The 17,616-nt window shown below is 38.4% G+C and overlaps 1 protein-coding gene across 4 annotated transcripts in view; it reads left to right on the plus strand.

Annotated features, from left to right (window-relative positions):
• Positions 1-440: 440 nt before the first annotated feature.
• Positions 441-17,616, plus strand: part of rab11fip5a (RAB11 family interacting protein 5a (class I)) — a 31,307-nt gene continuing 14,131 nt past the window's right edge. Inside the window, exons 1-2 of one of the 4 annotated variants that reach the window (XM_016680428.1) lie at positions 14,023-14,100; positions 15,103-15,113. In XM_016680428.1, coding sequence (XP_016535914.1) covers positions 14,068-14,100; positions 15,103-15,113 — 44 coding nt within the window. In that variant the 5' untranslated portion in view covers positions 14,023-14,067. Of the gene's footprint in view, positions 1,278-14,022; positions 14,101-15,102; positions 15,114-17,616 lie in introns of those variants that run through there. The other 3 variants (XM_007569533.2, XM_007569530.2, XM_007569531.2) reach the window with 3 other exon arrangements.

The following is a 17,616-nucleotide window of genomic DNA, read 5'->3' on the forward strand; positions in this document are numbered from 1 at the left end:
ATTCAGTGCAGTAACTAAGCCACAACTGTACAAAATAAACAAAAAATTTGCATATAAGATAAAAACACCTTTGTCTGTAAATATGTTTTATTCAAAACTCCTCAAGTGACATAGTTTTAACAATTAAATGCTTACTTTTCTTGTTTATAAAGGGAATTGTATTGTTTGTTTGCATCTAATATACTTTTGCAAAAAATGGTAAAATAAAAAATCTTTAGAATGTGGTCATTTTTGTTATCAGATAGAACAATAGATTACAAAAGCAAACATTAGTTACAGCCTTATTTTTGAAACATTATACAATACAGAAAATTTGTGTTCACTTTAAATTTAGTCAGCTAGTTCTGGTTGCCTTTGCATCTCGAAGGTTTTTTTTTCTTTTTTTAACAGAGGGTTTCTCTTTTTTCCGGGTGCGTGACACGTTTTTACTTTCAAAGTGCTAATTTTGTTAAATAATAGAGCGAAAGGAAATCTCACATCCGGCGTTCCAGCACACAGGCGTGTTGTTGTGGTCTGCGTGTGCGCTTGCAGCCATGTGCTGAGAAGCTGCTTGAACTTCCTCGTCCTGCAGACGGAGGATGGAGGAGGCGTGACGTCGCTGTCCGCAGACAGGCCCATACAGCAAAGGGGAGCGAGGCGGAGAGGGACGCTGCATGCTGCCGCAGAGCAGACGGAGCAGCGGTCGAGGCTCAAAACAAACCGAGGCAACTTCACGGGGAGGGGGGACGGTGAAGGCGGCCATAACAACAATAGTAACAATGCGGCACCGCCCGCGGACCCCGGCGCTGATGTGACCGCGTGCCCGCTCGGAGCAGCTGGGAGGAAGCGGCGGACGGACGCCACCACCTCCTCTACTACCGCGGTGCGCGCGCTCGGTCTCTGTCTGGAAAGGTGGGGGACATGTCCTCACTAACCGTAGAGGAGGACCAGAGGTGGGTACCGACGCACGTCCAGGTGACGGTGCTCAAAGGCAGGGGCTTGCGGGGCAAGGGCAAACACGGCACCAGCGATGTGTACACCATCATCCAGCTGGGGAAGGAGAAGTACTCCACCGGCGTGGCGGAGAAGACCACCGAGCCCGAGTGGAGGGAGGAGTGCTCGTTCGAGCTGCTGCCCGGTGTGCTGGAGAACGCCGAGCGGAGCGGATACCCGGCCGGGAGCAACGAGCTAGTCCTGACCGTGATGCACCGGGCACTGATAGGACTGGACGTGTTCCTCGGTCAGGCTGTGATTCAGCTGGATAAACTATTTCACGAGAGTAGATACGTCAAAAACGAGTAAGTTCAACTGCGAAGTATGTAATAGTTGTCTGTGTGTAGCTAATGTGCTTCGTCTTCTTCTTCTTCATCTGTTTTTCTGCTTACTGAGCCTATCGGGGTGTTTGTTTCTTTCCCACTGCTCTTTTTTTTACTGGCTGCAATAGTTTGTTGTGGGACATAAACACAGCTGTCAAATCTCCCGATGCTGCATCAGGGCCCTGCAGACACACCCTCCCTCCTCTCAGATACACAAAACCAACTCTGAGGACATCCACCACTTCCTCACTCAGGCCCAAGGCAATCCCCTCACACATACATACACCCAAAAACTTCTAGAAACATCACCCACTTCCAGTAAGATACTGGAGGGTTCTTCAAAATGTTTGCCTCCCAATAGCCAAGCCATGTGGAGAGCATGCAGGAAGGGGATTAATGCTCGTCCCAAATCCAGGGATTAACTCAGAGTTTCATGATCCCAAAGCTACAAGGTATTTTTATCATAACATAACATGTTATCTTATAAAGGAGGGATGGCTGGACAGTTGGTGTGCAGTCCCTTCCAAGAGCATACAACATATTTTTACAGTATTTAATTTGGACTTTGTATGGTTGATAAAGTAGTGCCTAAGCAGTCCTTCCAGGATATTGCCATGTTTTTTTGTTTGTTTGTTTGATTGTTGTGACTTAAAAATGACTGATTTTGTGGCAACTTTAAAAAAAAAAAGTTGCTGTTAAAGTTGCAATTTTTTTTAAAGGTTTAGTTTTTGCCATAACATTGTCTTACAAAAAAGTTGGAATGACTTCCAAAAAAAGAGTATTTTAACATTTTATGTGTTAAGTAACATTTTCAAGTACCTTCTTAAAATCATACAAATAAAATCATGTCCTGAGGAGTTGTCAAAGTGCAAAAGAAGAATTTCATCTTGGTCAGTCGAGCTAACATGAACTGTAAACACAGTAAATCCTACAGAAGATCTAAAAAAAGGAACGGCGTGAAACTGGAAGTTAAATTAGAAGGTGGCTGCTGGGAATCGACTGAAAATTCAGCCGAGTTGCAGTGATTGGTCAGAAAAGAAGGAAATACAGATTAACTTTAAGGTGATTGGTCAGATTTGCGGAAAACTTGTGAGTGAATTCGTAGTTGGTTCTGCAAAGGTCTCAAAGGTTTGTTGGAGAACATTCATGAACACCAAGGTCAGGGATGAAACTGGAAGAGTTGAAAACCCTGGTTTAGTTAACAAACTGAGCTTGAATGATGAAAACCCATCACCACATTTCACCATCCCTATGGTGAAACATGGCGGTGGCACCGTCATGCTGTGGCGATGCATTTCCTCACCATTGACAGAGAAGTCTGTAAAATACACTGAAATTTATAGTGGTAAAGGTGAATACAAATCTTTTTTATACCAACATCCTGCTTTCAACCTGTCCCTCAATTACAGCCACAAATTTGAGACGAAAGGGGAACCAACCGCTCTCCTCCTGGTGACCCAGTGGTCACCGGTCGCTTCAAGGTCAGATAGACACAGTCGGCGACGATGGTGTGTCAGCAGGTTTGCTGTCTTGGTACAGTCAGTATATCAATGAATGAGCCGATCATTAGCAACACTCCTCACAGCCAGTTAATCCATGTTAACTACAACTAAGACCGAACAAAAAAAAAATCAGGGTTGGTGAAAAAACATTGAACAGAAGCTGATCCAGGAGCTGTGATTGGTTCTTTTAGGGGTGTCCCAATAAAACGTTTTCACTTCTGATACGATACAGATATTGGAACTTTGAGTATTAGCCGATACCAATATGGATCCAGTGCGATATCAGCACAAATGATACATACTTATGCCACTTATTTTGTAGTGTGGAATGGTAGAAAATGCTTTGGTCTAAATCTTGGAGCGCAGTGCTTATATCTGAGATTTTAAGATGCAAGCTGATATAATCTGACTAATACTCACATTTTCCAGGTTTCTGGCAGACATCATAGCAATATCCAATATCAGTATCAGGACAGCTTGAAACTCTTTATAAAATGTATCAGGAATATTGTTGAGGATAACTTGCTTATCTTTAACAATTAGATTTGGGTTTAGACTTATCTATTAGAGATGTGTGATGCCGCATATTTTGATATTGATCCAACACCAAGTAAATAGAGGGCCAGCATCGCTGATACCAACACCGATTCCTCTTATTATTATTTGATTTTGATATATCATCAAACTTCTGATCTTTTTGGTGTTTTTGTGCTTCTCTCTTTTGAGTTATTTTGGTAAAACCTATTATAGAATTTGGATAAAGTTTTATAGGTGTCCAAAAATTTTTTAAAAATATTATAATGATAAACAGAAACGATGGAAAAACATTTCTCAATAAACATTGTTTCTCAATAAACAAGGGGCAAAAAAATATAATTTGAGACCAAAAAAGACTTTTTAATAAGATAACATAAGGGTAAATATAGATTTTAAACGCATATTATTCAAAATATTCTTTTTTTCCATGCCTTGTACAGATGGTTCACTAGGCTTATCTCTGGTAGAGTTTTCATGCAAATCAGCCTGCAGCTTTCTGTGTGAAAACAAAAGCCAAAAAAACTGCATAATTCCCCCCCAATTGAAGTAAATAATTATAAACAAAACAACAGATGGGTGACTGTGACAAGAAATATGTTTGGGTTGAGCTTACTGATGTAGAACAGATTACTGGAAAGGTGGGCGTTGGGTGAATTCCCCTGCAGGGTGCACTAAGAGGAAGTTACCAAGACTCAACCAGATTGAAAATAAGTCCAGCTACTTTTCCTTATCCTTATTTCCAAAAATATAATTTCACATATCATCTTTATGTGTGTCACATTAGGAACTAAAGTTATTAATTCTGGTAAAAAGTGAACCATAGAAAGTATATGTACCACACAATGCTACAGAATATTCTCACATATTGCTACACAACAACAAATTTCGCATCACCACAAAGAAGTGTGTAATAATTGTGAAAAGAAAGTAAGACGGTGCAAATACAAAACCACCAGAAGGGAAGCAGCTGTTCCAGGCTTTCTAGCAGATTTTCCTTTGAGGATTGCCTGATATTTAGCTCCATCCATCTTCCTATCATCAACTTTAACTATCTTCCCTGTCAGTGCTGAAGAAATTCTTCTCACAGACATGATGCTGCCATCACCATGTTTGACTGAAGGGATGATGTGTTCAGGGAAAATTGGTGAGGTTAGTTTAGGAAGTAGGCTCAAAAAGTCACCATGTTTCTGTTGTGTCCTTTGCTTTTTTTGACTTTCAGTTAAAAAAGGTTTTTTTCTTCTCACAGTCTTCCAGTACAGAGTACATGAGTCAGTGTTTTCCTAACAACTGATTCTTCCACCTGTTTGTGGTTGTCACATTATGAAATAGTCTGACTGGGCTGGACAATAAATCCTTAATAATATATATCGCGATAGACATCTGATCAGTATTGATAAATTATGCGTTTGATAGAATTTTCTATTTATAGAATATTGACTGACCTCCGGTTCAGAACCGCACAGCATTCTGGGAGGCAGAAGAAAGGCATTAGCCGTTCAACCTCTCATGGCTAGCTAAGCAAGGTGGATGGCATCAGCTACTCACTCTCTCTTTGGTTACCTAGCAACAACTTGTTGCATATCTTGAGCAGCAGTAGTTTCATGTTTTCCCACCTTGCCTCATAACTGCTTAAAAATGAAAAGGCATGGAGTGAAAACTGTAAAGGTTTCTTCATCAGTTTGGCAGTATTTTAGATATTTAAAACAAACAAACAAAAGCAATAATTATCGATATCGACTTGTACATCGTGGTCCGTTTTTCAGCCACATCGTCCAGCTCTGTGGGATTTAGATGTAGCCATGACTGAAGCTTTGTTCCCATTGGATCTCTGTCCCAGTTGCCCTGCTCTGTCGTAGTAAGCACACCCGTGATGTTGCGTAAGGCCTTAGAAGTGAACATCTGTTTGCTGAGCAATGCAGAACGTGTGTCTGTGTGTTATGTGCATCCAGATAAATCCCCTGCCAACGACTGAGAGCCTTTCAGTACCTCTGGCCTTGGGGGTGGGATACATCCTAATAAACAATATAGGTTATATAAGCATGTGACCTAAAACATCAAATGTATGTCTGAATTAGGCCTGTCACGATAACAAATTTTGCTGAGCGATTAATTATCTAAAAAATTATTACGATAAACAATAATATTGTTTCAAGACCTTTTGACACTGATTTAATGGAAATGACGTAATAATGCATGCTATTTCCTGCCATAGATATATACACTTTATTTTCAAAAAAACACATAACACTGGAACTGATAAACAACCAAAAACAAAAATAAAATGGATTCTCAGTCTCCATTAACAAAAAACGTACTTGAATAAAAACTAAACAACATAAAGCCAAAGTAGAAATAAATACTGCATTCAACCAAAAGAGTGCAGATTATGAAGTCTGTATACTATAATGCCCTTCAGTAATCACTAGATTTAAATAGAGAAGATGGGCATATCCGACTACCTAATGCAATAGTTCACACTACACGATTTTTTTGCCCCCATTTTCCCCTTATGACAATCTTAGATCATTGGCCGATCTAAGATTCTCGCTGGTGATTTCGTAACCGATCATCCTGCAGTGTATGGTGTGTTACGGTGGATCGTCGTGGCCGCTCCTATCTAAATCAGGGGTTTTCCCCGACTGGGAGCTTAACGCAGCCTGTTGAACGTGACAGGCAGCCAATCAGAAAGCGTGGATTCTCCTCCGAGCTTTCTGAGGGGAAATTACGGAGGGAATCCCAAACAGCTGACACGGCGCAACACGAAGTCCAGCGGACATCGGAAATGATATGTGGAAACAACATTAATATTTATTCAACTTTTCGTGCAAAGAATATAGAGATTAAAAGGGGAGGAGTTGGAGCCAAATTGCTACCGCAATTGATAAACCCGGTAAGTTTTCAGCTGTTCTTCGTTAACGTGACATAAATAGGTTACAATGATTTTCATTCAGTCAGGACTTTACGCTGACTCTAGCCACATGCATTGCAGGTAAATTCTACTAAAGCATTGATTAATGCCTGATTTTAAAATTAGTTAACTGGACTTGTAGCTGGACACCACACGGCACGACGAACCCGATCGAACCGTTATACCTAGGATTTCTGTCGGCTAATGTGTGGTCGCTCAGGTTTTGAAAATGGGCCGACAGTCGGCCGACAACTCGTGTAGTGTGAGCTGGACATTACACTAAGGAAATGAGGAAGGGAGGGTCAGTGGAGAGCACAGGAGTTTAGTCTTTTTTCATTCAGTGTCAGCAACAGAAAGAATAAAAGGTAGGAAAAGATGATAAAGTCGATAATTAAAATGAGGTCGATAGGTTTAATTTATCGTGTGATTAATTGATTTATCGTTTATTGCGACTGGCCTAGTCTGAATTTATAAAACCTTTATAAGTATAAGATTAACTCTATCAGTCATTAGATAGAAAGCATCTCAGCGTTCCTCTCAGTCCCACCAAGTTGTATTCCTGAAACCAAAAGTGGATGTTTTGGATCACAAATCTTTTTTTTTTCAGCTCCTTTGGATTAAATAAGAAATTGGAAAATAATCTAGAGCCTAAAATATTTAATCAATACTTTCAGTTTTGAGAGCATTGATTAAGTAGGCCAAGTTATCAACTCTTAAGTAATTTTCATTATGAGTGGAATAGTTCAGAAAAAAGGAAAAAACAATCAAATCTCTTGTTTCAGAGTGAAGACATAACAGCAGCAGCATTGTTTCATTTGGAAAGTGGTGCATTTATACGAATAAAGTGTCAGCCATGATGGATACTGAATTGGGCTGCCCGGAAATTTCCGACTTTTTCAGGTGGAATTCCAATTTTGGTGGGGAGTCTTATTCATTCATTCATTCATTCATTTTAGTCCAATAGTGAAATCCAATTTGACAATACAGAAGAAATTGCCTGACACTGTTTTAGCCGTGCTCAGCATCTTCTTCTTTTGAAGGATAGCAATGTTAAGGTTATTGCCTCCTGCTGGTCAGCATAATCATTACAGCATTTTTGAATGAAATATTAGAATTTGTGTAACAGATTTTTTGTTTTATAAAGAGAGAAAAACATAACTGTGTCCCTTTGGTAAGACACTGAATGTTATGCTAATGCTACTGGATGAGGCTTCTCAGAAGAGACTTTACCTTGAAGAAAAGTGTCAAAGTTTTAACTGAACCAAACTACCCTAGCCTAGGTCATTTTGAGCCATTTCACCTCTAGAATCCACATGAACATAAAAACCTCTGACTTTAGAGAGACTAGATCAGTTTAACCTTCTTAACGTTTGTGCAGATATCACTTTGGAAACCCCATCAAACAGTTTGTGTCGTTTTGTTCTCCTTCCAGCCAGCAGTAAGCTTTTTTATTTTTTTATTTATTTATTTATTTTTTACTATTTTCATTTGTACTATTTTGATAGTTTTATTTTTTTTAAAGTTAAAAATAACAAATTGGCTATTATTGTTTGAGAAGAATTCCCAACCATAATCAGAATTTTCTAAAGTATTTTTTAGGAATGATTCATAACGTTTGGGCCACGTTGGTCTTAAAGAGACAGGAGCGCAGCAGTAACTTGTCAGTAGCAGCATGGAGTCCTGTAGCACATTTTAACATATGAAAAACATTAGCACCTCTTCTTGCAGAAACACTAAATAAAATGGCCTACTTGTAAATTAATGTAATATGGGGTGTGTACATTTTTACTACTTTCTTTTATTTATGTGACTAATACTCACATTTTTCCAGGTTTCTGTGCGCAGCCCAGCAGAAAAATAGAAGAATAATCTTTCTTCAGTCGAACCTCTTTAATAGCCTCCTGATAATCCCGTAAATAATGCTTGAAAGGAATAACCCTGTTGTGCTTCTCTGGTTATCGCCACATAAATCTTTTTAGTTTTTTATTTGTTTATTTTTAACAAAACTAATCAGTCTTGAACAACGAATCCACAAAGAAATTTCTGCATGCTATTGAATCTGATACCTCATTTACAAACTATATTTGTTAAACACTTTTACATATGTTGTCATTAGCAACAAATTGCCACAGGTGTTCATGCATTTTGAACTAAACTCCAAAAATTCATTTCACTCCTGAACCTTGTTGCTGCTTTTGTATCATTTTGCGTCTACTTTGTAACGGTTTATTTCAGTAGGCTGAACAAATGTGATACTTTACTGATAATTCGTGTGAACTTGATGTTTGCAAAGTTTTCCAGAAGATGGGACCTCGTATGATCCTTTCAGCTGATAGCGGTTTATTTATTGCGACCTCTGTATGCACATACAGTAGTTTTACTTTATTCAGATTTTTGCCGTTAAGTATTATCTTATTTTTAACTGTTGGCTTTGTTAAAAATGAATAAACAATCAATATCTTAGCAAGATTTCTTTAGCTGTCCCAGTAACCAATTAATCATATGATAAATTAAAACGAACTCTATAAGTTTCATTCTGGTGATCAATATGTTCAATATGACTTCATAATCCACTTTACTTATGGTTTTTGTTTGTATTTAATTTGTATTTGTTGTTTTTGATGGTGTTTTTTTTTTCTTTTTGGACATTTTAAAATATTTTCCGGTTCTGGTGCAGAGAGTATTGAAGAGTGCAGCTGTAGATATATGTGGAGTCAGATAACTTTATAAACAAGCTTTGAATGTCATGTTGTCAGATGTTGATAGAAAATGGATGGATTGAATGGATTAAGAGTTGGCTTCCTCAACCTATTTAACCTTAAGGCTGTCCTGCAGCTATCCTGTTTGGAACAAAGTATCTGTTGTTAAGAGAAATACAATATTAGTAGAATAGAAATTGTCCCACGGTGGGAAAGTTTCTGTGCAACAGCAGCAAAGTGACAGGAAAAGCAAGTCGATTTACATGAAGATAGGAATATGCAGTTTATGAGAACAGAATAAAGAACAAAATTCTGTACAGTAAGAGTACCTTACATAAAACAGTGTAGTCATTAATAATGGTATACTCTAGTCTAAGGGAATGTGCCTTAGGGTAATTTAAAAAGTATACAAAATGAGTATTTGAGCATTAAAAAGACAGACTATCTTGAGCAGAAATCAGTGTGGAAGAAAATTCTTGACCTTTCTGTAGCTGATTTTCTGTCCATATCGACGCCAGTTCCAGAAAAGATAACCATTTAAAGGAACAGCGCTGTGATCCTGAACGCTGGTCTTACTGTGTGCCCTTTAAATAACACTGATTGTGTTGGTGTGTGTGAGATTGTAGGAGGAAAGTTGGAGCTGAGGTCAGAGCTCATCACATCCAGATGTGGAATGTGCTGTGAATCCCATGGTCTGTCTGTCGTTTCTGCTCAGGGCGGACGGTCCAAACCCACGTTCCGAGTCCGACCCACAGTCCTCCTTGTGGGCCGGTTGGCCTAAAAAATGTAATTGAAAGTATGCAGCTGGTAACACTAATAAAGTAGGCTGATTTAATTACCTTGGTTCTTTTTTAAGGAGCAAGATATTCTTCTCACATCTGGGTAACAGCCTTCTGCTAAGAGGTTTGGCTGCTGTTTTTGTTGCATTTTGTTGAATTGGTGTATTAGGTACATTTTCCATAACCTGTCTGTAAATGTGATAAGCAATTAATTAATCACACATTAAATTAAAATGAGCTCAATAAGTTCCATTCTGATTATTAATATTTTTGGAAGGCCAATTTTGTTTACAGACACTACATGATTGGTTTTATTTACAATTTTCCTTTTTATTTATTGTTTTCGGTTGTCATGTTTTATTTTAGATGTTTAGAATATCTTCCAGCTCCAGTGTGAAGTGACTTTGTACAAAATTAAAGTTCATTGGATCATTATGCCGTTATCAATATGTGATATGAAAATGAACTCAAAATATTGTTTATCGCAATAATTTCTGGGAACACTTTATCGTTTGACAAAATTTGTCATCGTGACAGTTCTAATTGGTAAAATAACTTATTCTTCTACAACTTGTATATTTCACACAGACTTCTTAACATCTCATTCTCATTAATATTTCTTAATAAACCAGGATTTTCAGCACAAGCTGTATTTATTCATATCAAAAGTAATTAGGCTTTTGGACACATTGATGCCAATTTTGTTTATTAGTCGTATAAGATGGCAAAGACAGGATAAACGTCTGTCATCATGTTTTGTTTTTTCAAACATAATATTGAAATCCTGTTTAGCTGCTCTCTCTCTCACTCAGTGTGACATCACCTCTGGTCGTGAAAAACAGGATAAAGAACAAAATTTTGTACAGTAAGAGTTTCATTTCACCATAAAATAGCACCTGAACAGTTAGAATAAATCAACAAATGGGTTAAGATTTTAAAACATCTGATATTAAATCAGTTCTTTGTGCTTTGAAAAATTAAGTTGGACAAAGCTTTCATTTGTTTTGAACAGTCCTTTTGGGGGGCAGGGGCGAAGCTAATATCATGTGATTTGGAACAGTTCTTCACCATGATGTTTGTAAAAACGTAAAAGAGTTGGTGTCCTAATATTGGTCTTTTTCAGAAAGTAAAACCCATTCTAAAGGTATTTTTAGTCCTAAAGACCAGCTCAAATCTCTACATCAGAAACTGGCCAGATATCATATCAGTCTGGCTTTCTGTTATACTGTCGTCCAAATATCTCCTCTGTGGATCATGGAGAAGAGAAGATGGGGTGGGGGTGACATGCTGGATTTGGGTGGAGTTTTGTGACTTCCTGGTTTTTTTTTTTTTGTTTGTTTTGTTTTTTTTAAAGATGAGGAGATAATGGCGTCACAGTGTGCTACTCTCTGGAATGGGATTGCTAATTACTAAATGCGCCCGTTCAAACCGACTTCCACAAGTTCCAAAAAAAAAAAAAAAGTCAGCACACAGATATATCCAAGCATTAAATCTTGTGTTTACAACCTTTAATACTGTGCGCCTGTTCAGTGTTGTGTTGTAGGGCTACAGTTTCTGTGTGGGATGCTGCTTTATGGCTCCTTTTTGGAAACAGGCTGCTCTGTATGTGGGCTGCTGCTTTGGTCCCTGTTAAAGAAGAAGCTTTATTCAGGCTCGTCTGTTATCTTATGTTCACATTCTGTTTTTCTCAGACTCACTCAGGCGTCACCTGACCCACAGATGTACAGCTGTAAATAGACCTTTAACTTGAGTGCATCCTCTCAGAAAGGAGAACGTGGTTAGTCACTAGAACATTTTTAGGCCACGGTTTCAAGTCAGTGTCATTTTTCTTTTTTCACATTTATGCTGCAAACTTCAGTTCGGTTGAGTTTTATTAACGATTGATAGTAAGGAGTGCACAATATATCGGCACTAACATTGGAATTGACCGATTTTTGTAATGTTTTGGTATCGGTCTGGTAAGTAAAACTGGGCCAATATAGCCAGGTGACAATGTGGTGTTTGAAAATGTAAGAGTGATGACGATGCATCAGTTTTGAGAGCGATAATGAAATCAGATATCGACCAGTTGTCATATCGGCACATCACTAAATTATATGTTGTACAGTTGCCATTTAGTGCAGATTGGAAGCCTTGAAGCATATGTCAACTTTTAATGCCTTGTCAGTCACAGTATTTTTAAAGCAATTCATCATATTTTAATTTTTTATTTTTTTACATAGAAAGGCTCCAGTGGGAACCTTCATATGCGTTTCTGGTACGTACACAAATCTGACGCCCAAACAACGGCAATGAACGAAGAAGCTGCTTCCCTTAGCGCAGTTGAGGTTCATTTTTTCTTCTAAGAACGATTTAATGGAAAACTGGAAAATACTATTATTGTGTTCAAGTTGTGCTAAAAGGAGTTGGCCTATCACCGAAGCTCTACATAAAATCTTTGATGATCTCATATGTCCATTTATTAAATAGCTTAGCAGCAAAAAGGGTTTTTGAATGGAAAATGTTGCTTTGTTTGTTGATAGTTTTTGATTAAAATGCCATTATTTACAATTAATCAATTACAGACCCTGTAATTAACACAATTAAAAAATGTTAATTGAGTCCCACCGCTAGTTTTAACTGTGGTTAAAATTCAAGTTCATTCATAATGATCCAGACCCAGAAAGAAAACTAAAACATTATAGCATTTAGCTTCACTTTAACATGCTTCACTTCCTCAACAAACACATGGCGACAGTGGACTGAAACAACTCTTGACGGGAATACTTTTTTTAAACAAAAAAAAACAAAATTTAAGCTCTTCTTTTATGTAACACCAGAAAGTAGAGATGAGCATTCTTGACAAATCGTTTTTCCAAATTAGACAGCGGTGTAATTACAGTGCCAGTGAGTGGATTTTTGTGTATTTAGTCGCATACGAGGGAATTCCCGTCCACAGCTCCTCCAGGCTGAATTTGGAGCGTCTGCCCCACCTCGGCTGCAGGGAGCCGGCTGGTGTGTCAGGAGGGCTGATGCTATTGTTGGAACGCTGATGTGAAACTCGAGTCCTTTCTCAGAAGCGGATCTTTGAGTTTCTTTGAGCGCCTGCACAGAAATCTGGCTCGAATGCCTCCAAATGTAAAAAACAAAACAAAACAAAACAAAACTGAAAAATTCAAACCCGGAGATAATGTAGCTTTATAGTCCAATGACTTATTTGAATGAAACGCTACATAATAAATACTCTTTATCTGGATTTGTGAAACTCACTCTGGGCCAGGTTGATTTAGGACTCTGTGTACTTGCTTTTTGGGAGTGTCACTTCTTAAAGCATTTAATGGTCTGGATGTGTTTGTGGCCTTGTTGTCGCTGTGTAAGCTGTAAAAATCAAACGCGTTCACTCGGCTCCACCGTGATCCTCACTGTTTGATTGCGGGGTGGGATTGTTCTCTGCGTGTTTTTCTCTGGCGCGCTTCGTGGGTGTTGCCGTGTTTTTTAGGGCCGAGCTTGAGGTCAGTGGCAGGATGATGATAATTGCATAACAGTCTATGCAGTCAATGATGTGACCTTCTTTTTTCCCTCTCTTCCCTGCAGCCTTTCGATTGGGGGCCGGTGTTTTTGCTGTAGCAGGAACTCTGCCTGTAATCACATTAAAACAGAACAGGGCCTGTAAATAAGATGGCCTGTGTGGCTGATTTATGTTATTTAGCCAACGACTCGTGTTGGTCTGTAGCCACCATCAAATTAGACTTAAATTCTAAAACATTAGGGGAAAAAAAATGTTTTCTTCTTTTTATCTCTTCTCCATGGAGAGTTCAGTAGGGTTATTGAACTTGCTTATAATGAAGAAAACATTTGTTTTCATGCACTTATACATGTATAAAAATATTACAAAGTAATATTTATAGAGTAATGAATGGTTATGATAAGGTGAAGATGAGGTATAAACTCATCGCTTGAGAAATGTACTTGTTTCATTAAAAATCTGTGCTATAAAAAATAAGTTTTAACAACAGAAGAAAAGTTTTTCAATGCAGAATTTTTACCTTTCGGTAAAACTCAAGAGATCAGTGAGTGGCAAATTTTCCAAAGTGAATGTATCAGATTATGGGCCGGTTAATGTTCTGAAGGAATCCTGTGGTTTTGAAAGTTTTTAGAACCATAAAAATGTCTGTCGTACTTCTCCTAATGTTTCCATTGTGCTAGAGAGCAGCGAAATGGAACAAATCGCTATTTCTGTTGATTTAAGCTAAAGTTACGTTACTTTTCTGTTTATAAACTTCAAGCTACAGTACTAACATTGATATTGGCCGATTTTTATCATTTTTAACATATTGGTATCGGTCTGATAAATAAATCTGGGCTGATATGAACAACCAATATTTATTTTCGTCTTGTTGCAGTCTGTTGTCTTTTCATTTTTCTCCAAAGGTGTGGAAACAATGTTGAAAAAAATATAAAATATCTGTAAATGTCGGTAATTGACTGTAACAGCAGTGTTGACATAAGATACCTATATCGGCCCAAATTTTCATATCGGTGTATCCCGACTTCAAACCTTGTCTAAGAACACTTATAACTGCCTATTTTAATACTTCAAACATCAAATATACATTAATATACTTTAGTACGCTCAATGCAAAGTGTCTTAGCTTTGTCACAGGAGCTACTATCGACAATTTTCCTTATTTCCACTAATGGGCTTACAGCAAAGTAGTGAACCCGTGAATACTGATCCATTGTAAGTTGTCCTTATGTAAATACAGCAACACTGAGGCATTTTCACTGCTTATTATACTATTAAGCTCTATTACCAGTTAGTTGTTGTCTGGAGAGTGTCATAACCTTAAAACTTTTCTAGTCTCTTGCTGTTTTGCGTAATCTTACTGTAGAATCATAAAAGGAAAAGAGAGTAAAAGAGGAAGAGACCCAGTGAAAGAGATATTGGGCATCTCGGATAGCGGAGGTGTGAGGTTCCTTTCTCACATCACACTCTGTAGATAAGAAAATTTACGGTAGTCTCTGATTTTCTTTCATGTCGCCGGGGTTTTTTAAGGCTTCATCCTTGATGTAGAAATGTGGTTTCATTCTGTAGGGTGACATTTAGATTTCCTTTATGTCTCAACAGAAAAGCTCAGCTGTTGCAGTAGGTTTTGAAAGGCTGAGCATCCTGTTTTCATAAAGTTACCGCTGCAATGACTTATTTAGAAATGACAGAAGTCTTCCTCCACAATGAATCATGTTTGGTTGAGACACAGTGACTTGCAAAAGCTTTCACACCCATTGAAGGTTATGCAAACTTCTGTGTGCGTTATCTGGTGATAGACCAGCAAAAAGTTGCTTATTACATAATTATAAAGCAGAACAGAAAGAAGTTAATACTGTTGTTACATTAAATTTGGACGTTTTTCTGGGTGTGTCTCTATCAGCTTTACACAACCAGATGCTGACATTTTAGCCAATTCGATTTCTCAAGCTGAGTCCGACTGGATAGTCCAACTAATTCTCAAATTGAGTTCTGGCCTGGGTTTTGACTGAACCATTTAAAAACATGAATATACATATTACTTCTATTTTTTGGTCTTTATTACAGTTTTTGTTGCCTAATGTTCTCAAACAAACCTTTTAGGCCCTAAAGGAACCTCTGAAGATTAAACAAACAGATCGACTCCGTTCGCTTTTGAAGGCACCAGAAATGTGAATACTTTCACAAGGTACTTTAAGTGTATGGTATTTCTGAAGTTGTATATTCATATTTCAGCCATACAATCCTTTTCATTTTAAGTGTGAAGACATCTTTAACCAGTTATTGAGATATTTGCTTGTACTTGGCACAGTATTGTCCAGAGTCGGTCCTGGAGGGCCGGCATCCTGCTTGTTTTAGTGTTTCTCCCTGGTTTAGTGAACCTGGATCAAATGATGGCTCATTAGAGGGCTAAGAAGAACACTGAAATGCTGAAAAGGTCGTTACTACCACCAGGGACAGAACTAAAACATGCAGGATGCCGGCCCTCCAGGACCGACTTTGAGCTCCACTGACTTAGGAAATGGGTGCAACTGTGATCTCGAGGTCTAGGTAAGATCTGTGTCTGAAACTGCTCTGAATGCTAGAGGACCCACACAGCTGACGTGTGGCATGAAAATAGCCCAGCAGCACAGGAAATGAAAAATCTAAAAGCAGATTTTGGTTTGCGTCTTCCTGGTAGCACCGGCAGCTTTCTGTTGGTTAGCAGAGGCAGGCGTTAGCCGGGGGAAGTTTTGTTCAGTCATCTCATCTTTTCTTTGCTGCTGCTGTTGTTGTTGTTTTTTTGAACAGCAGAATAGATGCAACTTTCCCGTGAGTCATGGTGTGGTTACTTTGTTGGCGTTTCAAGAAATGCACCTCTCTGCCCACCCTTTACAGAGTTTACAGTCAGCTAAACGCCTTTATATAGGACGCTCGTTTATTAAATTAGAAGAAAGGATTTTTTCACTTCATTGTTCTTGCTTATAGGGACAGACAGACAGAATGAATGAATGAATGAAGCCTCACTGAGGTATTGTTGCATGCTTGGTCACACTCAGCAGGGATGAACTGCTTTAGAGGAGTACACACACTGTGACCCTGCATCCTTCAAGGTGCCTAAATACACAGAATCTCAAAAATTCAGACCAGTGCAGTCCTGTCTTAGTATTTGTACATTTTAACGTACAGCATTAATCATTTTCAAACTTCTTATCAACCATTATCAGCTCTTAAATCCTGATTTATCTTGCTTGCAGTGTTGCAGGATGTTAGGACGACTGCCAGCATGAACTTAGCCGTGCCTTTCCCAAACATTCCTTGGATTCGGTGCTGTGTCATCCAGTTGAAGGACTGCAGTAAACACAATTGTTAAACTGGCAAATGAGGAAGGATGCCTGAAAACTTGTTCATAGGGAAAGCAGGGGCGTGGCTGTGTTTTACTAGAGCACAGAAAAACAGACTGGGACAGCTTTGCATTGAAAACAAGTTATGTAAGACAGTGTTGAGCGATGCGGATAAAATGTGGATTGTTCTGTTTGGTATTTCATATAAAAGAACAAGGATATGGACAAATTAAAAACAGGCATTTCAATCCATGTGGTAGTCCTATTAGAAAATCTACATTGTTTGAAACACAGTGGATGTTTGGGAAAGTGGTGTTAACTCTGACATCAAGAACCTAAGTTTTGACTGTCCAGGTTTACTAATTTTGGTCAATAGACATTTATTTTACATGTTGTTAAAACAGAAGATGCAATAAGATTTGGTATTTAGCGCAAAAGAAAAGGATATAAAAAGGTTGAATCTTAGCTGAGCTGCAAAAGAATCTGAATTTTTCCAACAAATGAATTGGGGGTGGGGGGAACTGTCCTCAGTGTCTGCGTTTGAAAACGTTTTATAGATTACTAAAGTCCTGAGTGACAACAAGTGACATATTGAGATGTTTTGTATGGCAAACAAAAATGTTGCAGGTTCATAAGTCCAAATCTGATTCCTCGATAAGTTAGCCTGAAAGTATTCTAGCAGGAAGCTAATGATAAAGTTTTGGCTTCTTTTCATGCTGCACAAATCAGTCCTAGCAACTTGAAGATGATGATATCAGGCCAGTTTAATGTGGGGGGTTAATAATTGTCACACTTACTTCATGTTTCTCTACTTTCTGAACAGGAACACATTACTGGTAGCTTAGCAGATTGCCTCCCAAAGCCAGTGCTGGTCAACAGAGCTAGTCCAGTGTTTAGCACGCATTGAACATGTCCTACTGACATGTGTCAAAACAGAGGAGATTACTAGGATTTTCTGTGGATGAGCACCAAAGCTGCTGGGTAGAACAGGTTCAAAAAGGATTGCCAAGTCGGCCACCAACCCAAATGGTTCCAATGTTTCATAGAAATAAAATTTTTGATGGATGT

This window comes from Poecilia formosa, unplaced genomic scaffold, assembly GCF_000485575.1.
Source record: "Poecilia formosa unplaced genomic scaffold, Poecilia_formosa-5.1.2 Scaffold241, whole genome shotgun sequence".
NCBI classification, from domain to species: Eukaryota; Metazoa; Chordata; class Actinopteri; order Cyprinodontiformes; family Poeciliidae; genus Poecilia; species Poecilia formosa.